This window comes from Anoplopoma fimbria, chromosome 11 (assembly GCF_027596085.1).
Source record: "Anoplopoma fimbria isolate UVic2021 breed Golden Eagle Sablefish chromosome 11, Afim_UVic_2022, whole genome shotgun sequence".
Classification (NCBI taxonomy): Eukaryota; Metazoa; Chordata; class Actinopteri; order Perciformes; family Anoplopomatidae; genus Anoplopoma; species Anoplopoma fimbria.
The window spans coordinates 8,924,541-8,951,226 of NC_072459.1; the positions used below are offsets into that span (position 1 = coordinate 8,924,541).

Sequence of the window (26,686 nt, forward strand, 5' to 3'; positions counted from 1 at the left end):
TTTATGCCCTTTATTGTGAAGCGGAAACATCACAGGAAATAGAACACACCAGCTTCCGGTCACCGCTTGAGTCCCGCCCCACCAGTCTGTGCCATCTTGTATTTAGCAAAGAACAAAAAACGGTGAAAGAAACCAGCCCAACCTCGGGATGGGGCGCGGATTTTAAGTCGGGTTTTAAGGGTATATTTTCTAAAAAGAGGTCAGGTGTAACGCGACAGTATGCTCGGATGTGGGGCGTCTCGGAGACACATCAGCCACACCCCGGAGGACAGCTAATGGTAACGTTAGCTTGCAAGCTATCGGAGCTAAGCTAGCCAATTAGCTAAGGCTAGGAACGGGAGAGAGGACAACTGGAGAGCTTCTGTCTGAACCAGTGAAACCAGCGGTGCAGTTTGGTGATCAGTCAATTGATTTCACTGTGGGAATGGGCCAAATGTCGTGTTGATCATCCACAGAGAGAGGAGCCCCGGGCTATGAGGAGAGAGGCTCGGTAGCTTGGCTGCTAACAGTTGTTTTTCGTTCCGGAGAGGAACCACAATAAGCCGCGGTAAGTGATGCTACATCCAGCTAGCTCCGCTATGCTAAGCTAACCTAGCTAGCCCCATTCCAGGGGGTTTCAAACTTCGGTCCGTGGACGCCCAGAGGTCTTTGATTTCTGTTTTGGCCTTCAGTCAAATGAGAAATAGTTTATATGTGTTGCAGCTAAACGTCAACACAGTTCGTTTAGGTGGGTTTGGTTTTTAAATGCAGGTTTATGGTTATCTAACGTGAGCCGCAGTAAACGCTGTTTATCCGCGAGGTGGAGGAAGTATTCAGATCCTTTATCACAGTAAAGACAACAACCCCACGCAGGAAAAATAGTGTTTTACAATGAAATGTTCCTTCAGTAAAAGTACTAACCCCACGCAGTATAAATAGTCTTTACAGTAAAAGTACTAACCCCACGCAGTATAAATAGTCTTTACAGTAAAAGTACTAACCCCACGCAGTATAAATAGCCTTTACAGTAAAAGTACTAACCCCACGCAGTATAAATAGCCTTTACAGTATAAGTACTAACCCCACACAGTATAAATAGCCTTTACAGTATAAGTACTAACCCCACGCAGTATAAATAGCCTTTACAGTATAAGTACTAACCCCACGCAGTATAAATAGTCTTTACAGTGAAAGTACTAACCCCACGCAGTATAAATAGCCTTTACAGTAAAAGTACTAACCCCACGCAGTATAAATAGCCTTTACAATATAAGTACTAACCCCACGCAGTATAAATAGCCTTTACAGTAAAAGTACTAACCCCACGCAGTATAAATAGCCTTTACAGTAAAAGTACTAACCCCACGCAGTATAAATAGCCTTTACAGTAAAAGTACTAACCCCACGCAGTATAAATAGCCTTTACAATATAAGTACTAACCCCACGCAGTATAAATAGCCTTTACAGTAAAAGTACTAACCCCACGCAGTATAAATAGTCTTTACAGTAAAAGTACTAACCCCACGCAGTATAAATAGCCTTTACAGTAAAAGTACTAACCCCACGCAGTATAAATAGTCTTTAAAGTAAGAGTACTATTACAATGAAATGTTCCTTAAGTAAAAGTACTAACCCCACGCAGTAAAAATGCTCTTATGATTATTTTCTTTATGGTCTAATCAGATAATTATGTTTTTTATTAACTTTACATCAATAGATATGGTGTTTTGTAAAAGTAGTAAAAACAGTGAGAAAGCAGGTAACAATTTCCCAAAGCCCACATTCACAATGTTTCTCTGCAAACCTCAAAATGATTACTAATACATTTACATGATTTACTTCATAATGAGGGAAAAGCAGTAAATCTTTACATATTTTCTGAAACACGAATCATGAAGTGTCTTTACATGTTCATGAGCAAATTAGTTTTATAAGTTACTACAGGTAAAGTACAATATTACCCTTTGTGATATAGAGGTGTAGAAGAAGAAAAAACTCAAGTACAAGTACCTCAAATCTTTACTAAACTACAGGAGTTGAGTAAATGTACTGCGTTACTTTCCACAGCTGCCCTTAAGAATCACAATTCAGTGAGAATTTAGCCAAAAAAAGCAGTCTATCTGCAGGTCTGTCGATCACCACTTTGGAAAAACCCAGTAAGTTTAACATTAAAAAAAAAGGCATCTTTTGATCTCATCAACGTTAATCAGTGTCTGATAAGACTTTTTAATAAAATATCAACCTAACAAATAAACAAAGTGTAGATTCTATATGATGGTGCATGTTGTCAGGGAGGATTTTAATCCTAGAGTTTAATGTTAAGCTTTAACTACAACAAACTTAAATGTTAGCCATGTTTAGCTTTTGGCAATTTGCAGTAGTACTGTAATGAAAATCATTAATACTTATACCATTTTTTTAATATGGGAAAAATGACTGTACTGTACTTTGTGCAGCTGTTGGTTATTGTTGCTGAAATGCTTTTATACCAACTTTGTGTTAATGTAACACTCACATTTACAACAAGGAGCTTCTGTAATGCCAAATTTTTTCCAAGTCAGGGGTTTGAGTTCAACCATGTGATCTTGGTCATTCGGCACCACGACACACCAGATTTCAAGTCAGTCGTTATGTTTCCCGTTTTCCTTTCTCCATTTTTATAGAATAAACGTGTGTTGGCAGCCTTGTTCCTTGGAAAATGACAAAAATAGAAACCACAAGACGTCTCCCCATTTTCAAAAATGGTAAATGATATGGTGTATTTTTCCCACCTCAACATGAAGCTGAGGAAGACGATGGATGATAATAGTGACGAACCTCTGGGCTTTTTTTTAAAGTCCTAACCCATGAACACGTGTTTTTAGAAAATTTCCACTTAGTCATGAACCAGAACATTGGGACTCTTAACCCTCTGAACCTTAAGCAGTTTGTGGCATTTATTTGCTCCTGTCACATTTTACTCTCTTCTGACTTGAAGTAGAGAGAACTCAAACATGTATTTAGTGTAGAATAACACAGTTATGACATAAATCATGATAAAGAAAAAACAAAAGTTGAATTTATTTTATAATTTATTTAACAAAAATTGTAAAACAATGGAATCTATATATCCAAACATTGTTCCAGGTGTCACAAGTATAACCAATGTTAGAAGAAAAAAAATGGTGACTCTACGTTTTCTATTGAACTATTTCAATTGTTACAGCCTCTCCTCTCTGCTCTGTGTTCAGCAGCCTAAAGTTTCACAGATTTTTTTGTAATTTGACTGTTGGTCTCCGATGAATCAATCATGGTTTCATAGTTTCACTGTGGAGCTCAAAATGTATTGCTTTTTACAGAATCTGGTTAAAGTTAACGGTTTATTTGGGGCGAGATTTTAAACGAGACATTTAGAACAAAATGTTTTTGATGAAATATCACAATTTTATGCTTCTTTTACTAATGGAAGCTATCATCACACATGATGTGTTCAAGGAACGTCGTAGAGATGAACATCTGACAATAATTACCTTTTTTACAACTTCTGGAAAGGAAACATGCTTTCCAATCCTGCCGGTGGGTGTTTGGCTTCAGAGGGTTAATGTTAACAAGACTCCATTTGAAGACCACAACTAAGTTCATGGCGTGCTACCTTTTTAATTGTAAAAGTGTGGAATGATAGAAAAAAAAAGTAAAAGGAGAATGACCAGAATCAGAACCACAGTTTAGACGTTATTAATTAGGATGCTTGGTGTCTACTTCTTATTTGGAAAACATTTCTGTTCTTCCTCTCTACATTTCCGTTGTACACGTTTTTCAGATTTGGTTGTTTAACCTCCCGATTGTTGACAGTAGCTGCAGGCGTCTGCTTCCTCGCTTGGATTGGACACCATCAGAACCACTGAGTGCCACATAATATATACTAAAACCTCGGTTCACTGCGTTTTGAAGAAATGTTGGGTCAGGAGGGGGGGGGCTCTGTCTCCCAACATGGATTAACTCATGCATTTAAACAGCAGCACAGCTTTAAAAATAACAAGCCTGGCAGCGCTGCCAGGTTATGTCCCGGTTATGTCGGCGGTTCTCCTCGGGGCTCCAGCTGACACTCTGCTCCATTAACCCCCGTTATAACGTGATGCTGCATCCGTCAATAACCCCGGCTCAGTGTTGGGCTGAGATTACATTCAGGGGGCCAATTCAGTCAGATGGTTTTGATTGGAAGCTCAGCTCTTCTTCGTTGATTTATTTATACCGATCTTTGAATTGAGTCGGATGGTGAAGAACTGGGGTGCAGTCAGTCAGGCTTTATGCTGCTCTATGATCTCTACATGCATGGAATTACATTTATATAAAGATTATTTTTGTCTTTTTGACCCACTGGTAGGGGGTTATTATGACTTTGATTTAGTAGTAATTGATTTGGCCTCTGGGGAATAACAATAGCCACTTTTTAATTTTGAAGTAATTATTATTATTATATTTTTTGAGACCACAGCTCGTTCTTATCAGAATGTCTCTTGAATTTTATTTTAACATCATTTGCACCATTTGATTATTTAATAGCAGATATAATTTCAATTAATTGTTCAGCATTTTGGGGGATTTTGTTTTGCTCCAGAAACAAACTTCTATGTTTGTTTGTAGATCTTAATCTCAGTACATTAAAGACATTATTGTCTAAAACAATTACAAATCATTCTTGTATATTGCACATCTTTATGACACAAAGAGAGACACTTAATGTCACTAGTAAGTTAATGAATCCTAAACTTAGACTGTGATGTCGTCTTATGTTGGAACACATTTCAGCCCAAACTAAACCGTTAAATAATTAAAATCCATTCATGTTGAAGTGCACTTTGTAAAAAAAAAAAAAACAGCTGCCATTTTGTCTCCCCACATCAGCACTGCCTCTCTGCTGTTTGTGTCGTGCTCTTCCTCAGTATTCTATCTCCTCCATCACACTTTCTGTTTGTTAGCTCTCACCTTCACAGTTGATCATCCAGCTTCGACTTCGTGTCTCAACTTGTCGGCTGGTTTCTGTCCCAGATTGATCAACTGTTGGAGATAAAGAATGCTCCGACTCAGAGACTGAAATTCCTGAAATATTACAGGTTTTGTTTTTGAGACACACATCACAGATTGTGAACATCAGGGAAGCTGATAAAGTCTCCGTTTTTGGTGCACACGAGGGGAATTCGCAAGTGGGTCACTTTCTGGAGTACAAGAATGCATTTTCCAGCATGTTTAACACATTAATTAGATGGTTTCTGCCCGACTGAAGTGGAAAAAACAGACGCTTCACATCAGTTCAGAAAACAACATGGACACACGGTCCAGGATCCAAATTTAAACCAAAGGGTTGCTCCTTCAGTTAAAAAAAATCTAAACACAGGCCTTATAATCACTGAAGGTCTGTCAGTACATTAATACAAAACTAATAATATTTATATGGTGTTATGGAAGCTTTGTTTACATCAGAAAAATCTGTAAACACAGAAATAAATAATGCAAATATTTCTAGATGTGATGTCTTCATAATTTTAATTTTGTTTGTCCAGCAGAAGCCAAAGAAATTACATTAATTATGAGTTGATAGATGTTTTGTTTTTTTCTATCGTTTGTGGTGGTGCAACGGATTATGAAACTCACGGTTTAGATCGGATCACGAATCGGATCAGCACAAAAGAAAAAAAGGGGGCAAATATAACTTTTCGAGAGCCTTGATGGCGCTAATTTATTGTTTCAGTTCCTATGAAAAATATTGAACCAGGGAAGAAGAAAATGTTGTGTTTGTACTCTTTGCTTTCTATAAACATAAAAAACTGTCTAAATGTTATTTGTCATATTTCATACTGAGGTCTGGATGGTGTCTCCTTGTTTTGACCTTTAACCTAACGTGTTTCCTGTCTCTACAGGCCCTGGCCATGCCCTCGAGTGCACGGGCGGGCAACCTGAAAGATCCCGAGGTGGCAGACCTTTTCTGCAAAGACGATCCGGAGAAGCTGTTCGCGGACCTCCGTGAGATCGGCCATGGCAGCTTCGGAGCCGTTTACTTTGTGAGTCAAGTCCTTCTGTGTTTGTTTTGCTCACATTCTGGCAAAAACCTCCCAGTGCTGCAGGGTGAAGCCAATGCTTCATGTCCTAAAGCTGCATTTTCTCTACTGTCCATCAGGGGGCGACTCCTCTGGTTGTATAGAAGTCTATGAGAAAATGACTCTACTTCTCTCTTGATTTATTCCCTCAGTAAACATTGTAAACATACATTTTTTGTCTCAATCTCTAGTTTCAAGTCTTCTTCGATACAGCATGATGTTCATTTAGTAAATTATGGTCCATTTGGAGTCAAATAGACCATAAAGCAGTGTATGCTTTAGGGCGGGGCTACACACTGATTGACAGGTTGACACCAGAGACGTATACGTCGTCTCTACGTCACTCCTCCTCAGTCCTAATATGGTCACTTCTGTTTATCGGCTACCAAAAAACAAGATGGCTACAGTGAAATTGCCGAACTCGAGGCTTCATAACATCAGTCCACAAACCAATGAGAGACATTACCATGACTACGTCCACTTCTTTGATACAGTCTATGGTCTCTTTACAGCCTCTTCACTGACAATTGGACACGGTGGACCGTTTCCTCACTGACATTGTGTTTCTAAAAGTATTTATAGCTGTTGTGAGCAGCCACACTAACAGAGAGGACAGAGGACATTTTCAGACATTCATTAGTGTTGTGCTCACTTTCTCAGCTGGCTGGTCGCTGTGTGAAGTGGGTGCATTTTCTCAATAAATGTCAAGAAAAGGCAGCCAAAGTGCACAGAATCTAAGAATAGATTGAATAGAATATCTTACCTTCGCTTGCATAATCTCTCTGATCCAATGTGAAGAAGAGAAGATGATGGAACTGATCAGTGGACTACGTGCTTTATGTATTGATCTATTTACATTTTTACATCCTCTATTTACAGCCTCTCCTCTCCTCTCTGCTCTGTGTTCAGCAGCCTAAAGTTCAAAGTTTCACAGATTTTTTGTCGCATGACTGTTGGTCTCAGATGAATTATAAATTATAAATAAGGCCGGTAGAATTAAACCTGATTCATTTTGGATGCTTTTTTCGTCACGTATGATGTGTTCAAGGACCGTCGGAAAGATGAAAAACGCTAAATGATTTCCTTTTAGTCGTCTATAGTGGTTATTTATTTTACTAAAACGTTGTTTAGATCTCCATCTAAATTTTCAAGCGTTTCCTTTATAAGAAATGCAGACTGAGCAGTTTCTAAAAAAGACAGAAATTCTGCCTAATCTGCTTTTAATCATTAATAAGGAAACTGAATCTAAAAATGCCCTAACCGCGTGCGTGCGTGTGTGTGTGTCATTGTACCTGTAAAATGTCCTCTGCAGGCTGTGAGGTAGACTCACACCTCCACAGTGTTCTCTCTGAATGTCTACCACTAGAGATGAGATGTGCATCTATTTAACAAAGTGGTTCTGCTTTATACTAGTGATGGATTTTATTGATACTAGTACTCTTATTGATACTCTTTTCAGTTCTTTCTGATTATTTCATAAGAAAAACAGACAATGAATTAAAAAAATAATCAACATTACTTTATTATTCTTGTATATAAACATTTAGTTTTTCTTGAGCAGCAACACAAGAAGTTCTAAAATCTTTAAAACACATTCTCAGCTAATCAATTATCTCAGTGATTATCTTTCATTGATGATCCTGTTGTTCTGATCAAACTAACGTTACCTGCTGTGGACGAGGATGGACGGCTGATCTCCGAACAGTAGAAAACTGATCATTTGTGCAGATTGATGTTGTGCTTGTTGTCCAGATGTTGTGATAAACTGCTGCTGTTTCCTCCCTTAACTTGTGAGGGTTTTATTGAGTTTGAGACAACGAGAGTTCTCAGCGTCTACTGGAGGAAAATATAGCCTCACGTTGGATCTTTGTGTTCTCTCTGACATGTGTCTCACTGTACTGAGCCGAAGTCAGTGTGTGTCCGCATCAGTACTCCAGGTTTTACTCATTTAGATCCAGGATTCAGGGAGCATCTCTACTTTATACTGTGTTTGTGTTTATTTATATATATATATATATATATATATATATATATATATATATATATATATATATATATCACACTGTATTTCCTCAGAGCTCAGACTGTGTGAACACTCGTTTTGTGTCAGAGTGGAAAGCTGACCTTAAATGACCGGCATCCTTTGTTTGTTTACAGTACGACGTCATGTTGTAGGTGTCACCTCAGGTCAGCGTGACGTCGTCTGGTGTCTGACGGCAGCATCTTCACTGGGGATTTAGCCCATTTTGGAGTATTAAGCTCTAAGAATAGATCTGAGGAAATACGAGTATCTCACCCGGAAATAAATAAATGTTGATAAATGGACGAGGCAGTGCATCTTTTGTTCTCTGCTCTCAGAACATGTCAGAGCCATCTTTTGGCACTACCAAATGGGCTTTAAATTAATCTGCACTCTTTACTCTGGTCAAATAAATGCTTAATGCTTTCACACAGAGTAGTTTATCCACAGCAGTAATCATACAAAATTAAACAAATGAAAGATTTTCTATCAGTTGCTTAATGAGGGTACTACTGTTGACAAAAAAATAAATGAAACACAATGACATCGTTGGATCAGAGCAGATCATTACATGTAGAAACACAATTCTCATTAAAACTCGCACTTAGTAGATGTAGAAGTTTCTTTATGTAATGTGCTCAATGGAGGTGCATTGAGCACGTTTTATGCGTTTTAAACTATATGCGTTTTAAACGTAACTCCAGCAGGTCAGACTGTTGTGTAGAATTATTTGAGTGTGTTTACCTTAATAAATACAAGTTAAAACACGTCATCTATTAACCTGTGAAACCGGTTTCCTCTGAGTAACTTGAGTGTTTGACGTTTTGATGAACTGTGTTTCTGTTGTCCGACAGGCCCGAGATGTTCGCAACAATGAGGTGGTGGCCATCAAGAAAATGTCGTATAGCGGCAAGCAGACAAACGAGGTAAAACACCGGAAAGAAATATAGAAATGCGTTATTTACTTTTAGATTTTAAAGTCCCTCTTCATGCTCTTTCTTTACTCACTTAAATTCATTTGAATTTTCTCAGTTAGACAATGAAATGTTGAAAATCTACTAATGAAATCTTTTAGTAAACAAAAAAATGTCTACCGCCATATTGTTATTTTATTCTACAATTATTAACCCTGAATTGTGGATAAATATGAGTTCATAATGTGATATTGTTCTATGTAACATCATCCTTTTCTCTGTCAACACAAATCATTTCCTTCTTGATGCAGTTTTTTCACAAAGAAAGATGTTTGAGTTAAAACATTTCTTTGTTAATTATAATTTTCCATGTGTTTATTGTTAATGTGCAGAAATGGCAGGACATCATCAAAGAGGTGAAGTTCCTGCAGAAACTTCGCCACCCGAACACCATCGAGTACCGGGGCTGTTACCTGAAGGAGCACACGGCATGGGTAAGTACACCTTTAATGTTTAATGAGCCTACATTTACTTTTTTAATGAGGTTCATTTTTAGATGCAAAAAGATCTGGAACAAACTTCAAAACTCTCCTTCACACGTGCGGTTCAACCCTCTGAATCCCAATCAGTTTCGGGGGGCTTTTTGCTCCTGAATTTTAGTAAACTTTCACTGATTTTAAAAAAAAAAAAAAAAAAAAGTTTCACTGAGGAGCTCAGAATTTAATGTTTTTTTACAGAATCTGGTTAAAGCAAACGTTTGTTTTTTTGTGGCGATGTTTTGGATAAAATATCAAAGTGTTAAGCTTCGTTTCGGCTGCTTTTTTTAGTGTTCCTCTCACATGATGTGTTCAGGGACCAATCAGAAAGATAAAAATCTGACGATAATGATGCATTTTTAGGGCTTCTGGCTGTGATAAACGGTGTAGTTTTGGCAATTGTTTAAAGAAAACATTATTTTCAATCCTTCCGGCTGGTATTGGGGTTCAGATAATTATAGATTAAACTGCCAGCAGTATGTAAAATCATTAAAATGAGCCCCACCTTTATCAGCTGCAACTCAAAGTGATAAACTCATTGATGCATCAATAATTATCATATAATATATATTATTCTGCATACTTGTACTTTGGTACTTTAAGTATCTTGTGATATGTAGGATTTTGAATTCAGGTCTTAATTACTTACCTGTAACGGGATCCTTTAAAAGATCTGAGTACTTCTACCTTCAGTGTTTACGTCTGTGTTGTTTATTGTTTCCTGCAGTGATGTAAATATAAATAATGTTTTTGTTTCAGCTGGTGATGGAGTACTGCCTCGGCTCGGCCTCAGACCTCCTGGAAGGTCAGTTTGACTCTTCATCAGATTTTAAAACATAATTATTTATTTCTCTCTTGTGTTTTTTGTTTTTGTGACTCTTTGTGTCCTCTCTTCCTCCCAGTTCACAAAAAGCCGCTCCAGGAAATAGAAATAGCTGCTATTACCCATGGTGCACTGCAGGGATTAGCCTATCTTCACTCTCACAACATGATTCACAGGTAACAGAGCTTTTTTTCACTGTTTGCTCCTCACATGCTGGAATATTACTTATTGATTTAGTTTTTACTACAATGTGCTGCCACACGTCCCGTTAAACTGTTTATTGGGTAAAAAGTGTCACATGTTAAGTTTTACCATCTACTGATTCTTTTCTGATAAAAAACAAACATAATTCAATCATTTCTAATAAAAAAAATGTAACTTTTGAACACAGAGAAATCTTCAAACTCCTCAACAAATAAATAAATGATATAGAAATCATTAGTAAATACAAAGACAAGTTCAGCTGCAATCAATCAAACTAAATATTATATACAACATCAAAGAATGTATCCAGTTAATAACTACAGTAATACATTACATTTTGTAATATCCTGCCTAGGGACTACAGACGAAAATTAGCTCTCTAGCTAACTCTGGCACATTTACATTGAGGGGGAGGCTAAATTGTTGATTTATGTGCGCTGTCCCTGGTTAGTAAAAGAAAAAAAAAATGTATCTAACTCGAGTGGGCTTTACAGTGAAAAATATTAATCAAAGAATGTTTCTGGAAAAACCAGGTATTTTTGTACTGAGAGTCTTAATCAGACTGAGCAAAGGACAAAATTCACGTCAGGTTATAAACCAAACAATGTAGGTGTAGTTGAGGCTCTTATTTTGAAACCCTAGTGTTAATGACTACTAACAAACTGATTAACAGCCTCTTCAATACACTCTGATGTATAATGATGTTTCACTATATTATTATACGGAACCACTAGCATTCCCGGTTAATTTTAATATCTGTATATTTATTATTTAAAGATGCTACATGTAGAATCTGTTGACGCTAACGTGAGATTCTGGTCTGCAGGGACGTGAAAGCAGGAAACATCCTGCTGACGGAGCCGGGTCAGGTCAAACTGGGGGACTTCGGTTCTGCTTCCATTGTTGCTCCGGCCAACTCCTTCGTGGGGACTCCTTACTGGTGAGAGTGGTCTTCTTCTACTTAAAAACTTAAACTACATTTACTCAGTAAGATGGAAAAAAACAGAAAAAACACCATGTTCAAATGTGAAGATGTGTTATCCAGTTAGTCTTTAAATCCTAACTTCTTAAAAGGATAATTTCTTAAGTTTCCTAAACAAATCAGGTGTCATTTCTAGGGATGTAAACGGTCAAAGTTAAGGGTTCACATTGTGTTTTTTTCAACATGGACCCTATTCATCCATGTTTTTGTGTCTAAGTGACTCATGAAGAACTCGTCCAGGAATTTAACAGGAATAAAATGTAAATAAAAGGGCTATTTGCTCAGCTGTATTCACAATGTCATGACTATTTAAGCTAAGTTTCTGTTGTGTTTTCTGACAAAAGCCTTCCTCACACATGATGTGTTCAAGGACCCTCTGAAGATGAACATCTGAGGATAATGCCGTTTCTTACAGCTTCTGGCTGTCATAAATGTTTTATAGTTGATTTCCATGTAAAGTTTGAATATTCACAAAATCCCTAGTGATGTTCTTGACAGATGTGCAGCTGTCATGTTTCAACATTTTGACACTAATTCCTATCGAACAAAGAGAAACTGATCTGTTTTTGAAGAGTTTTTTTCTGCAGATCAGGTCAAAGTAAAGAGAGCAGATGAATCTCCTCTTCACCATCAGATTCTTAGCTGTTTGTTGTGTTTTTTTCTTCAGGATGGCTCCAGAGGTGATCTTGGCGATGGACGAGGGTCAGTATGACGGAAAGGTGGACGTCTGGTCGCTGGGCATCACCTCCATAGAGCTAGGTAAAACCTGCAGGACGACTCCTTTTAGTCCGAAAGACGAGCAGATGAATCCAGATGTGAAGTTATTTATCTTGACTTTGTGCTGTTTTTGTTTTTTCCACAGCGGAGAGGAAGCCTCCTCTGTTCAACATGAACGCTATGAGTGCCTTATATCACATCGCTCAGAATGAAAGCCCCATCCTTACATCCAACCACTGGTGAGACCGTTTCTCTGTCTCCTCTGATATCAGCCTGATCTTTAACTCAAGATTAAGTCTCAGGCTTCATCCACACTGATAACTATTTGTTTTAAAACTAATATCTTTTGCTGCGTTTACATCTAGCGTTCAAACTACTCCGGAGTTTTTAGAGCCCCGAAACAGAAACATTTGAAAACGATGCTGAAGACGTTTTAGTTTGAAAACCCTGGGGTTACCTCGTAGTGTGGACAAATATAGATCTTTAAAAACAATGACGTAGACACAAACGTTCTCTACTGGATTGTGTCTCATCAGTCATGACGTTTCCTTCTCTGATTCGTTTTGCCACCAGAAGAAAACAAACATCAGCCCTGATAATCGATCGACTACCAGGTTGAGTCAACATTGATAACTGATTACAGGCATTGCTGACTTTGTTGTCTTTACTAGCAGATGTTGTTCAGTTATATTCAGCATTTTATAATTCTACTACTAACAACATGCAGAGGTTTTTGGAGTGATTAGCGAGCGGCGTGATTAGCGAGCGGCGTGTTCAGCGGCGTTATCAAACCTACGGAGCGTACGTTTGCATGTTTGAGGAGACCGATGTACACAAACCGAACGCCTTTCCTTTCTTATCAATTCTTATTTTGTTCTGCTGTATAAATACAAGTCTAAGTACCATTTAGCACTATTTTCTGACATTTTATAGACCAAACTGTTTAATCTAGAAAATAATCTGTAGATAGATCGATCATGAAAATTTTGGTTCATTGTAGCCCTAATACATTTTATTATGACCACTGGCAGATGCAGACATATCAAATAAAATGCTTTTCAAAATGTTCACATTCACCAGGCAAAATAAAAAAACTGCTTCAATTACGGTTACATGTAAAAACATGCCACACATCAAAAAACTGGAGGAGAAGCTGTTTTTTCTTAACTCTCTCAGACGGTTTATTCAATTTGTACTGCTGAAGGAATGATATCTGGCTCATTATCTTAAAACCCTCCACACTACAGACAAATTTGTTTTTGCAGCTCAGTCTCGTGTTCACACACGTCTTCTTGTCGGAGGAAGCATTCATTACTGGTCAATATTTCATTTTGCTGATACTGATGGATCAAAGTCATAGTTGATTGGCAGTGTTTCTCTGTAGAATTTATAATGTTAAGATGTTGCCCATATTATCTGCTCGGAGAATTGTTTTGTTGCTGCGGTTTACATTCCTCCTGATTCAAATTTTTTTTCATGTTTTTCTTGTGTATTAAATGAGCTACTAATGCATGTCTTTGTGCATCCCTGTGTTGCATAATGACAATTAATGACACTTGAATATAGTTTGCAGTATATTCATTCTTTACTCGAATGTTCTCCTCTTCTCCAGCAAGTAATTATTAATAAATGACTAATGACAAATCTCTGCAGGTCTGATTCCTTCCGCAACTTTGTGGACTCCTGCCTGCAGAAGATTCCCCAGGACCGGCCTACCTCTGATGTGCTGCTGAATGTGAGAACAGGTCCATCTTCATCTCCCCAAACATAGACCCTCCTCTTCATCACTCATTGTCTCGTCTCCATCCTTCCCTCTGCAGCATCGCTTCCTGTGCCGCGAGCGTCCGCTGACGGTGGTCATGGACCTGATCGCTCGGACTAAAGACGCAGTGAGGGAGCTCGACAACCTGCAGTACCGCAAGATGAAGAAGATCCTCTTCCAGGAGACCCAGCAGAACGGCCCTGTGTCCGAGGGAGGGGACGACGAGGAGGTGAGGAAGATGGGTTAGAGGAAGTCCTAGTGTATGGGAGGAAGGGAGGATGGCGGAAGGGAGGGGGGAGGAATAAGAAGGAAAGAGCACAAAGAGAGGAAGTATAAAATAAAGACGCATGAGTTTGGAACTTATTGTGTTGCTCAAGAAAGTGCTTTTGTTTACATTTACTTTTCTTAATTATTTTTTCTCACAAAAGAATCAGAAAGAACAGATAAGAGTATTGATATTTAACTGAAACTGATGAGCAAAATCGATAAGAGTACATATATTAATAAAATCCTTATGGTACCCGTCCCTAATGTTGGAGTTCAACAGGAGAAAGAAGTGAAATACAATGCAGCTTTTCCATTTTATTTTATATCTGAACATCAAACGGCTAAAACACGTTTTTGCATTTTCAGCTTGTACAATAGAGGATGATTTTACTCTGAAAATTAAACCACACACTAATAAAACAATGTATGCATGCAGACAAAAAGAAAAACTTTTACTTAAAGAAACGTCTGTCTCTCTGTCTGTCTGTGTCAGGAGGTGGAGCAGTACCTGCTGAGGACAGGAACAGTCAACAGCATGGAGAGCTCCCAGTCGGTTCCCAGTATGTCCATCTCGGCCAGTTCCCACAGCAGCTCGGTCAACAGTCTGGCCGATGCCTCCGACGACAGCAGCAACGAGATGGCCATGATGCAGGAGGGCGAGCACACCGTCACCTCCAACAGCTCCATCATCCACCGACCCATGGTAAGAAAAAACTAAAACTAATACGTCTCTACATAACCTTAAGAACCTGATATCTGTCCTTCTGCTTCGTGCTCCTCATCATTTGTAGAATAATATGACGTTTGGTTCCAGTGAATTTTAAGAACTCTACTACCTCCTCCTCCTCCTCAGGGTCAGGATAACATCTATGATGACCCCTACCAGCCAGAGATGGACCAACCTCAGGCTCCCTCAGCTGGACGCCGTCGAGCTTATTACCGCAACCGAGACCACTTTGCCACCATCAGAACCGCCTCCTTGGTAAGTCTTCCTCCTCCTCCTCCTCCTCCTCCTCCTCCTCCTCCTCCTCCTCATTGAGGCGTAGTAGTGTTGTGTGCAGTCGACCCAGAGAACCCAATTTTTGGCTTTGTTGTGTTTTTAACGAAGGATTAGATTCTTTTGTTTTATGGAAGAAGTCAAATGAATGAAGAAGATTCTCATCAAATACAACTATGAATGGTTCAGTGGGTTCGTCTGGTCATTTGGACAACCAGACCTTTTTAAAAATCTGTTAGATGAAGCCTCAAACATCCGTGTTTAACCCCTTCATCTCCTCCTCGTCTCCTCCTCCAGGTAACCCGTCAGATCCAGGAACACGAGCAGGGCTCGGCGCTGCGAGAGCAGATGTCCGGCTACAAACGGATGCGGCGGCAGCACCAGAAGCAGCTGATGGGGCTGGAGAACAAGCTGAAGGCGGAGATGGACGAGCACCAGCTGAAGCTGGACAAAGAGCTGGAGAACCAGAGGAACAGCTTCTCCACCGAGGCCGACAAGCTGTCCAAGAAGCACCAGGCCATCCTGGAGAAAGAGGTGACGTCAGGGGCGCCGTGTAGCCGGAGACGATTTGGGGTTTTTGATATCAGGATGGGAAAAATCATGATTATTTACCAAAATATTTCTAATACACCTAAAGCTAATGAATAAAAATATTTATTATCATCATTAACTATTTCCTTTTACTTTGTTATAGTCATCAATAGTTATTATCATAAAGGAACACAATTCAAACGATGAGGAAATAAAATTAAAACAAAATGTATTATAATCTGCTTAGTGCTAGGAAGTTAAACAGCTCATAATTCATCTCTAATATCTATTTTATATTAAAGTGAAAACATCTCCTTCAGACTACTTGATTTATTCAACTTTATCACCAACACTACATTTTACCAGATTACATAGAACACATCATGATAACATTATGATTTACCTTCACCCAATACTCATTTTCACTGAACAGAGCCTGAACGCATCATAATCAAATCATCACTTTCATGTAGAAAGACCTGACCTCAGCCTCTTGTTTTTGTCCTGCAGGTGAAAGCAGCTCTGGCAGAAGAGAAGAAGTTCCAGCAGCACATACTGGGCCAGCAGAAGAAAGAGCTGACCAGTTTACTGGAGTCACAGAAACGCCAGTACCGCCAACGCAAAGACCAGCTGAAAGAGGTCAGAGCGACACACACAGTCACATGATTAAATACTCACAGGTCTAGAACTCACTGCTTCTTCTGGACCAGAACAAATGCAGAACCCAGAAACCATAGAATAAGAACAATCTTTCCTCTGAACAGGAGCTGAGCGAAAACCAGTCAACTCCAAAGCGGGAGAAGCAGGAGTGGTTGATCCGTCAGAAGGAGTGTCTGCAGCAGATGCAGGCGGAGGAGGAGGCCAGCCTGCTGCGGAGGCAGAGGCAGTACTACGAGCTGCAGTGTCGCCAGTACAAGAGGAAGATGCTGCTGGCTCGACACAACCTGGAGCAGGACCTGCTGAGGGAGGTACATTTATCGCTTCCATTTTTCTCTCTGTGTTCTTGTTTTTCACTTCAAAATAAAAGTCCTGCTCCTCAATGGACAACCGAACATACATGACTAGAAGTAGAGAACTCAAACATGTCTTTAGTGCAGAATAAAACAGTTATAATGACATAAATCATTAAAAGAAAAAATTGTAAGTTTATTTTCTTTGATAATTTATTTTACAAAAATGAAAAACAATTTAATCTTTATATCCAGCATGTAGTTTGAAAAAAAATGGAAGCTCCACCTGCTTTATGTATTGATCTGAGTAGCTCAGAATTTTGTGTTTTCTACAGAATCTGGATTTTAAATGAGACATGTAGAATTAAATGTTTTTGATGAAATATCACAATTTTAAGCTTAAGTATGAAGAGTATTTTTCTCATTTAATTAAGAACTTTATTGCAAAATAATCAAGATTGTTTGAGAAATTGTATGTAATGTGCTTGATATTATCAATTAGGACGACATAATTGTGTACTACAATATCAAATGTATGATTTCATCACAATATGTTTCCTTTGAAAGATAATACATTTCACATTGAATTATCGCCCTAAAATCAGACCCTAACTGGCTAAATTATTCTATAGAAAAACAAGGAAATTTACTTTAATTTGACTTGAGAATAAATCTGAGTGGACGTCAACAACACGCTTATTTAATCAGATTTTATTCATCTAGAAACGAGCAACTTGTGATTGCTTGGTACGTTTACATCTTGTTAAATAGACTTCAAATTCTTTAAATTGGATGTTTTCTCTGTTCTTCTAACACTTCTTCTTCTCTCCTCCCTCCCGTGTTTCTGCTGGTCCTCCCACCAGGACCTGAACAAGAAGCAGACCCAGAAGGACCTGGAGTGCGCCATGCTGCTGCGGCACCACGAGTCCACCCAGGAGCTGGAGTTCAGGCAGCTGGGCTCGGTGCAGCGGACCCGGGCAGACCTGATCCGAACGCAGCACCAGACCGAGCTCACCAACCAGATGGAGTACAACAAGCGCCGCGAGCAGGAACTGAGGCAGAAACACACCATAGAGGTCCGGCAGCAGCCCAAGAGCCTCAAGGTGAGCAGGAGGACCTGAGGAAAAGGGTGCTGGACTGTTTGGTGATTTAACCCTCTGAGTCCCAAAGGGCATTTAAGGGCGTTTTATTCTCTCATTTTACTCTTGATTATTATTTCAAAATAAAAGTCCTGCTCCTCTTCGGAAACAGAACAATCATGACTAGAAGTAGAGAGAAATCAAACATGCCTTTAGAGCAGAATAACACAGTTATTATGACATCAGTCATAAAAAAAAGTTATATTTCTTTGATGCTTTATTTTTTACAAAAAATGGAAAACAATATGATCTATATATCCAACTTGTTACCAAAGTTGGGAAAACATAGAGGCTCTATGTGTTTTATAAAATGATCTATTTACATTTTACAGCCTCTCCTCTCTCTCTTCAGCAGCTGAAGTTCAGTCAAAGTTTCACAGATTTTTTGTCACATGACTGTTGGTCTCAGATGAATCAATCATGGCTTCATAGTTTCTCTGAGGAGCTCAGAATTTAATGTTTTTTACAGAATCTGTTTAAAGGAAATGGTTTATTTGGGGGATTTTTAGATTTGAGGGCCCCTGGCTTAAATGACACATGTAGAATAAAATGTTTTTGTTAAAATATCACAATTTAAGTTTTCGTCACGCATGATGTGTTCAAGGACAGTCGGAAAGTTGAAAATCTAACAATAATGACATTTCTTCTGCTTCTGTCTGTGATGAACGTTGTAGTTTTGCCGATAGTTTGAAGAAAACATACTTTTTAATCCCGTCGGTGGGATTTTGGGGTTCAGAGGGTTAATTATTAACTTCAGCTCTCAGATTGTAAATTTATCCTTTTTAAAACTTCAGTATGTTGATTTAATTTAGATCAAATCAATAAATCAAATATATAAAAATCCCTCACTGATTGTGATTTAAAACCTCGTCTCAGTCCAAAGAGCTGCAGATCAAGCGTCAGTTCCAGGAGACCTGTAAGATCCAGACCCGTCAGTACAAAGCCCTGAGGAACCACCTGCTGGAGAGCACTCCCAAATCCGACCACAAGGCCGTCCTCAAACGCCTCAAGGAGGAGCAGACGCGTAAGCTGGCCATCCTGGCTGAGCAGTACGACCACTCCATCAACGACATGCTGTCCACACAGGCTGTGAGTAAGGCAAGGAAACCCCGCGCACCTTCTGCACCTCGACACAAACCCATTTATGTCATTAAGAGACAATAACCAGCTTTATGTCATAAAACAGAAACAATAACCAGCTTCAGTTAACTTATTCATTCATGGTTTCCTACTTTGTGCTGTAACTGCTGTACAAAATCATAAAAAAATGATTTATTAGATACTTAGATACTGATTAATCTATCCACAGATAAGTAAATGACAGCCATTTTGATTCTTTTATTGTTTTAAATCATTCGTCAAGTAAAAAAAAATCCACATATTTTCTAGTTCCAACTTCCTACATTTGAGTGCATTTCGCTGCTTTTCTCTGATTTCTATAATCCTAAACGGAACATCTTTGGTCCTTTTTGGACCGTCTGTCGGACATTTAAAGACGTCAAGTTGAACTTTAGGTAATTTGCTATTTTTCTGATATTAATCTAGACATAATGATTAATTGTTAATTTATAAAAAATCAAAAAGGGAGCAATTTCCCCCCCCCCCCCCCCATACTAATTATTCATCATTAGTGATCCATATTGTTGTTTGATAAATGCAGCTGATCTACAAGGATCCAGAATATTTATTTATTGTCAACGTCCCCAAAATTATTTCAACGCTCTGAAATCAGTAAACCCTCAAAAATAATAAATATTATACTTTTACTTTGTTATAGTAATTCATGGTGTTTGTTTTTTTTTCTTCATAAAAACACACAATTCAAATGATAAGGAAATAAAAGATTGTATTTTTATGGATTAAAACAAATGTAGTCATTGTTAGTTTTAATGATGTATTATAGCTAGTGTTAGGAAGTTAATTCATAATTCAGCTCTAATATCTATTTTATATTAATGTGAAAACATCTCCTTCAAACTACTGGATTTATTCAAGTTTATCACCAACACTACATTTTACAGGATTACATTTAAAACACTTCATAGATCAAATAAATAATCTTTCTATTTATTGAAGAAAAATTAGAAAATCCGATTAATAAGCCTACATGAACATATTTTCTTGCCATCATCATCATCATCATCTTCATCTTCATCACTGTGCTTCCTCTGATCCTGATGCTCTTCTTCTTCGTTGGTTCCCACAGCTGCGTCTGGATGAGACCCAGGAGGCGGAGTACCAGGTTCTGAGGATGCAGCTGCAGCAGGAGCTGGAGCTGCTGAACGCTTATCAGAGCAAGATCAAGATCCACACGGACACACAGCACGAGAGGGAGGTGAAGGACCTGGAGCAGAGGGTGTCCATCCGCCGGGCGCTGCTGGAGCAACGGGTGAGAAACACAGACACGGGACTTCTGTAGAGAGCAAAGTTCATAGTTATTGATTAAATTCTGATCGGTGCATCTCCGTCTGTGACCAACGATTATTGTCTTTATCAAATAATCTGCTGATTAGTTTCTCTCTAAAATGGGGAAAATAGTGAAAATACTTTGATTTATCAGTAAAACAGTTAAAAACAAACAAAATTTATTATTCAGTTTATTATCAGATCATCAGACTCATATTTCTGTAGATGTTTTTGTTGTTATCAGATTAGATAATCATCAGACTGATGGTTCCAGCTGTAGATGTTTGTTGTTGTTGTTGTTGTTGTTGTTGGATGTTATCGTTATTATTAGATAAGAAAATCTTCAGACTGATATTTCTGAATATGTTTGTTGTTGTTATCAGATAAGATAATCATCAGACTAATGGTTCTAGTTGGAGATGTTTGTTGTTGTTGTTGTTGTTGTTGTTGTTGTTGTTGGATGTTATCGTTATTATTAGATAAGAAAATCTTCAGACTGATATTTCTGAATATGTTTGTTGTTGTTATCAGATAAGATAATCATCAGACTAATGGTTCTAGTTGGAGATGTTTCTTGTTGTAGTTAGTAGATCTTTTGGTTATCATTGTTATTATTAATAGAGAAGAAAATCCTCAGACTGATATTTCTGTAGTTGGGTTTTTGTTGTTGTTCTTGACGGCGTCACTAACTCAGTACCGGTGTTGTTGTCATCGTGGTCAGATCGAGGAGGAGATGCTGTCCCTGCAGAACGAGCGTTCGGAGCGGATCCGGACTCTCCTGGAGCGCCAGGCCCACGAGATCGAGGCCTTCGACTCGGAGAGCATGCGTCTGGGCTTCAGCAACATGGCTCTGAGCGGCATCCCGGCCGAGGCCTTCAACCAGGGATACCCAACCCCCAGCCCGTCCTCGGGATCTGCCGGATGGCCCTCGAGGCCCGTCCCACGCTCCGGCAGCCACTGGAGCCACAGCGTGCAGAACTCGGTGACCACGCCGTCGTGGCGCAGCCAGAACCACGGAGGAGGTGGAGGAGGTGGAGGAGGAGGAAGCTTCATCCGAGCCGAGTCCATCACCTCCTCCCACGGCCTCGGCAGGGACAGCGAGCTGCACAAGAGCAGCAGGGGCCACCCGTCCTCCTCCTCCCACTCCTCCTCCCACCATCACCACCATCACCACCACCAGCACCAGCAGCAGCAGCATCAGCAGCAGCAGCAGCAGCAGCATCAGCAGCAGCAGCAGCAGCAGCACTACCTCCCCCAGCACTACCAGCATCACCAGAGCACTCCACAGCTGTACCGCGAGAGCCACGACAGCCGGGACCGCGACCGCTCCAGGGAGTGGGTGGGTGGGGGGAGGAGGGGGAGGCCACTACCCCCACCACTCCCAGCTCCATCACCACCACCACCACCTCGCCACGCATGCCTCCTCCCAGTCCCTGGCTCTCCTGCCTCCCCCGCCCCCGCCTCCCCCCATCTCCCTCTCCTCCTCCTCGCCGCCCTCCTCCTCCTCCTCCTCCTCGTCTCAGGGAGGCTACGGCGGCGGCGGTCTGAGCATCAGGGGCCCCGGCCTCATGGCCCTCAGGAACAGCCCCCAGCCTCTGAGGAGGACGGCCTCCGGAGGGCCGGGGGAGGCGGGGGGAGCGACGGGGGCTGAGCCGGAGCACGTCGGTCACCTCACACATCTCCAATGGATCGCACCTCTCTTACTCTTGAGATCTGACCTGAGATCTGTTTCTTGTGGAGAAGCAGGACGAAGCCCGTCAGAGAGATAATTAAAGTTCTTAGTTTGTTTTTAAGAGGAAAAGTAAAAAAAAACAAAAAACATTTTAAATGTAGATTTGAGCGTCTTCTCCAAGTGTTCAGGGACTCTAAAATGTTCCTGGCGCTCCAAAAGAAAGAGTGGAAGCCATTTTTTTTATTATTATTATTATTATTATTATTAAGTCACAAAAGAAAAAAACACACTAGTATTAAGATCACAGGAACAGTGAGGAAACAAAACATCAGATCTGACGAACACAGAAACAAACATCATTGATCTGCTGCAGAAAGTCGAGGGTTTAACTTCCACTCGGCGCGCGGTGCTTTCAAAGACCCACTGTAAACTATGTAAATAACAGTCAGCTGTAAACCCAGTTCTTTTTTTTTTTATCTGTAACTGTTTAATACGTTCATTTCTTTTTCTTTTGTAGTGATAAACACGATTCTGTAAATGACAACTGAACAAACACTGCCACCTCTTTTGACCCGATTGACTCCACCACCCCTTTAAAGTCCTCTTAAAGGGACAGTCCGACATTTATTCACATCTGAGCTCGTTGTGCTGCTTTAATTAGAGGATGAAGGTGACGAGTTCTCTTAAAAACAACTAATATAGACATTAAAGCTTCACTCCAATGTGTGCTGAGAATAAAAAATACTGTCCTGTCGTCCCCATAAAAATCAGTTTGAAAAGTTTGAGCGCTAAAATCCTCCTAAAGTATAGTTTTTGTATTCTGATATTGACATTTTCTGAGAAATACAAACAGTTAATGGTTAAAATAACAAGACAAGGAATGTTTGTTTATAAATCACATTTAAGACACAAAAGCATAAAACAGAAAATGAATAATAAAAGTCCAGCTTTTTTATGCACATCATTGGTTCCTAAACTTTCCAAATTATTATTTTTTTTGTTTGTTTTTTGGGGTATTTTTTACACGTTTTTATTAGAAAAAAACCGAAAAAGATGTTTTATTAAACAACTTCTATAGTATAAAATGTAATATTTTTTATATTTTAAAAGTTTTTTCATTCAATCTGAAATAGTTGAATTGAGCCGTTTTATCACAGTTTGTTTGGTCTCATATGGATGTTTTTTAATCTTTAGAGAGAGAGTTTCTCCACAATCTCTTCTTAGAACCACAGAAGTACATCTTTTGTGTACATGTACTCATTCTCTAATACACATTGTGGTACAAACGATATATAAAAAACATTTCAGACTGAATCTTTTAAGTTTTCTTTTCCTTCTACTTCCACATTTCTGTTCTGAACTCAGAGAAAATAAACCGATTATTCTCCAAATTCAACATTTGGTCGATAAAACGTGAGAAAATAGTAATTTTTCGTCCCAGTTTTTCAAAGTCCAAGTTGAAACTTTAGATGTCCAAAACCAGAAGACTTTTACTTTGATATCTTAGAAAACAGAAACCGATTATTCTCCAAATCAATCATTTATTAATTGTCAAAAAATTGTAATAAATGTCTGTTTTCTTAAAATTGAATCTTTAAAGACTTTCACTTTGATGTGATAGAAAACGGAGAAAACAGGAAATAAAGAAATAACATGTTAAACAATGAATCCATTATTAAAATAGATGCTGATTATTTTTCTGTCGATACACTAATCGATTAGTCGACTAATCGTTGAAGGTTTTAATTCCTTAGATCTCGTCTGACTCGACTTTAAACTGCAAATAAGAAAACGTCTCAAAATGTCGGACTGCTCCTTTTTAAAGGGAGAGAATTTAAGAGCTGAGCGCTAAATCTGTGTGACCTATGCTGAAAGTTTGTGTGTGTATGTATGTATACGTACATATGTGTGTGTGTGTATGTATACGTACGTGTGTGTGTGTGTATGTATACGTACGTGTGTGTGTGTGTGCGTCGGCTCACCTCCGCCTGTTGTTGTTCCTCTTCCTCACAGTCTTCATCTGTAGATACGATGTACATGTTGCGTTCACAGACGAGCAGCGCTGCATGGACGTTTGTGTACAGACATTTGTATGAATAACATGCACACTATCTATTTATATAAATGTGAGAAACCTGTAAATTCTGACGATTGTTCGCTGTCCAAACACTTTGACTTGCGTTGTACTTACCGGTGTACATAGAGCACTAACGGAGACTGTGTTAGAGAAATATTAATAATAATAATAATGATTCTAGAAGCATAGTTGCTGTCATTATTATTACCTCTACTGCAGCTGGAATATTTATGTCGTATGCCGATTTTTTTTTTTTTTTTTTTTAAATGTAATTGCCATTTTTGACCACTAGGTGGGGGAATAAGAGCAATGTTACTGTGATAGAGCTATAAAAAAATAAGACAAACATGTTTGTTTATGAGGAGGACTACATTTCCCAGCATTCCTCTGGAGGGCTACTAGTTCTGGGCCTGCCATTGACTTTATTTTATTTTAAAAAAATTGAGCCAGTATTATGTGGAGCGTCCACACAGTCGAGCTGAATATTAATTATAATATTTTCCAGATTCTGTCACAGTTTGGTGCCATGTTTTTTTTCCTGTTTTTTATTTCTTCAGTCGCCATGTGGGAAAAAAAACTCTAACCTGCAAAATATGGAGCCACAAAGTGTTCACTATTAAAACATTTAAATAGACTTATACTTAGACGGATATTAGTTGTGTAAAACCTATAATTGAACCAACAATTTGTACAGAAAATTGCTTTAACTCTGCACATTTCTTTATCTGAATATTGTTCCGATAATCATTTCATTATTTGACTTTAGGATATAAATATTTAAATGAATGTAAACTATAAAAATAACCAGCAATTTATATTTTCTTTCTAAAACTCACTTCATTATAATGGTTATTTCATCATTACAATAAGATATATTTTGCCCTTCAAAGTATTTTACGATTTGTATTTAATTCCACTTTACTTAAAAACATCTTTTTTTTATTCATGTTTTTATTTTATTCAGATAAAAAAATGTATAAATACAAATTTTTATTATGAAAATACTATTTCAGGATAATGAGTTAAGGTAACGCATTATTAAGGTATTTTTATTTTAATATTAATTTTCGTGGCTACTTGTCTGATTATTTATGATACTGAACACTTTGTGGATCTTTATGAGCAGAACTTTTCCTATAAACAAACATTTGTTTTTGCACAGTGTGAAAAAGGTAGACAACTTCCTGCAGGAGGCTGATCTCAGATCTGAAGCTGCCCGCCGTCGTCTCGTCTTCTACCTCGTTTGCACTGATAAGAAGTAAAAGAATGTTTAGGTGGATTTAAAAAATACAAATGTCTTTTATGCAGAGTTCTGATTTAGCTTGAACACTTCTGTTTGTTTCCCGTGTATTTGTGCCGATGTTTTAAGAATCAGAACGAGACAGAAAACTGAGTGGAAGCTGGAAAATGTTTCTTTAAATGTCCTGCTGGACGTTTAATCCCTCAAGGACACTAAAGACAAACGTCTCTGTGAGGACGGAGACGATCGTTCTGCTGGTCGATCAACTTCTCCCTCAAAAACACAAAAAAACACATTTGTGAGATTTCATTTTGCCAACTTTATTTTTTTTTGTAAATGTATTCATTTGTAAAGAGTTTCAGTGCAGATCATTCCGGAGGCGTCGTTGTTTTGCCAATTAAAGCTGCTCTTATTTTTTATTGTGAGCAGTTCACTGACATCAGGATTTCTGTTTTCATGTCTTCAACATTTAGGGAACGTTTTGGGAAATTTTCTTGTTCTTCGTCAGACGTTTATCAGATCAAAGCAGCATCTTATGTTTGTTTTCATTGATGTGCAGATTATTTTCTCATACTTTTGTGTAAGAGCTGAAATAATTAAATTATTGATTTATCATTTATTTCCCAAAAAAACGGGTTTGAGCTTCTCACATGTGAGAACTTCTGAAATTGTATTTCAATTTTTTAATTGATGGTTAACTTGTCAGTTGATTTAAGTTATGATGAGCTAAATATTTCCGCTCTGATTTAGTTGCCGTTTTGATTTGGTGTCGCTGTTAGGAGCGTAAACTGTCCTCTGTGGTGCATTTAGGGGCAGTTTGACATTAGAAAGCTGAAGCATTAAAGCAAATGTCATTCGGAAGAAAAACAACAATCGAACAAAAAAACTGTTTTAGTTGATGACTAGATGGCAAAATTAGGAAATTTCCCAAAATGCATTGCTTTGATGGAGAGTTTCTTGGTCCAAAATGTTTCTTGGTGCAGTTTGAAATGTTTAAAGCAGGAAACACTTTCCTCCCTGCATAACAAAGATACACCCGACTGTACCGTTGTATTTGTTTGTGGCCAGCAGGTTGATACTGACATAAAGGATGAAGAAGAGGATGATGATGATGATGATGATAGTGATGATGATGATGAGAGGTTGTGTAGATGTGTGATGGATGGATTAAATCAGTTTTTACAGAAGGTCGAGTTTAAAACGTTCAGGTTCTAAATGTTTGCAGGAGAGATGAGAGACGAGTTGTACAGAAACGTAATAATTTTTGGAGAAATAAATGAACAAAAACAGAAGTGTTTGTTTTTATTGTTTTCATGTCGGCTTTTATTAACGGGGGCTGAAATAAGTTTGAGAAAAACACACGTTGAGTCTGAATCCAAGTTTAAAGGATAAAAA

General features: G+C 38.6%; 1 protein-coding gene across 1 annotated transcript; it reads left to right on the forward strand.

Moving 5' to 3' along the window:
• Positions 1–69: 69 nt before the first annotated feature.
• On the forward strand, positions 70–22,990 carry LOC129098112 (serine/threonine-protein kinase TAO2-like). Its single transcript, XM_054607083.1, is given in 22 exon segments — positions 70–547; positions 5,878–6,018; positions 8,929–9,000; positions 9,381–9,482; positions 10,284–10,329; positions 10,427–10,523; positions 11,378–11,491; positions 12,201–12,292; positions 12,396–12,489; positions 13,904–13,985; positions 14,071–14,241; positions 14,773–14,982; positions 15,133–15,261; positions 15,574–15,810; positions 16,318–16,446; positions 16,572–16,775; positions 17,621–17,860; positions 18,773–18,985; positions 20,103–20,285; positions 21,024–21,692; positions 21,694–21,947; positions 21,949–22,990. Coding segments are annotated over 21 exon segments (3,534 nt in total). The 5' UTR covers positions 70–547; positions 5,878–5,886; the 3' UTR covers positions 22,013–22,990.
• The last annotated feature ends 3,696 nt before the right edge of the window (positions 22,991–26,686 follow it).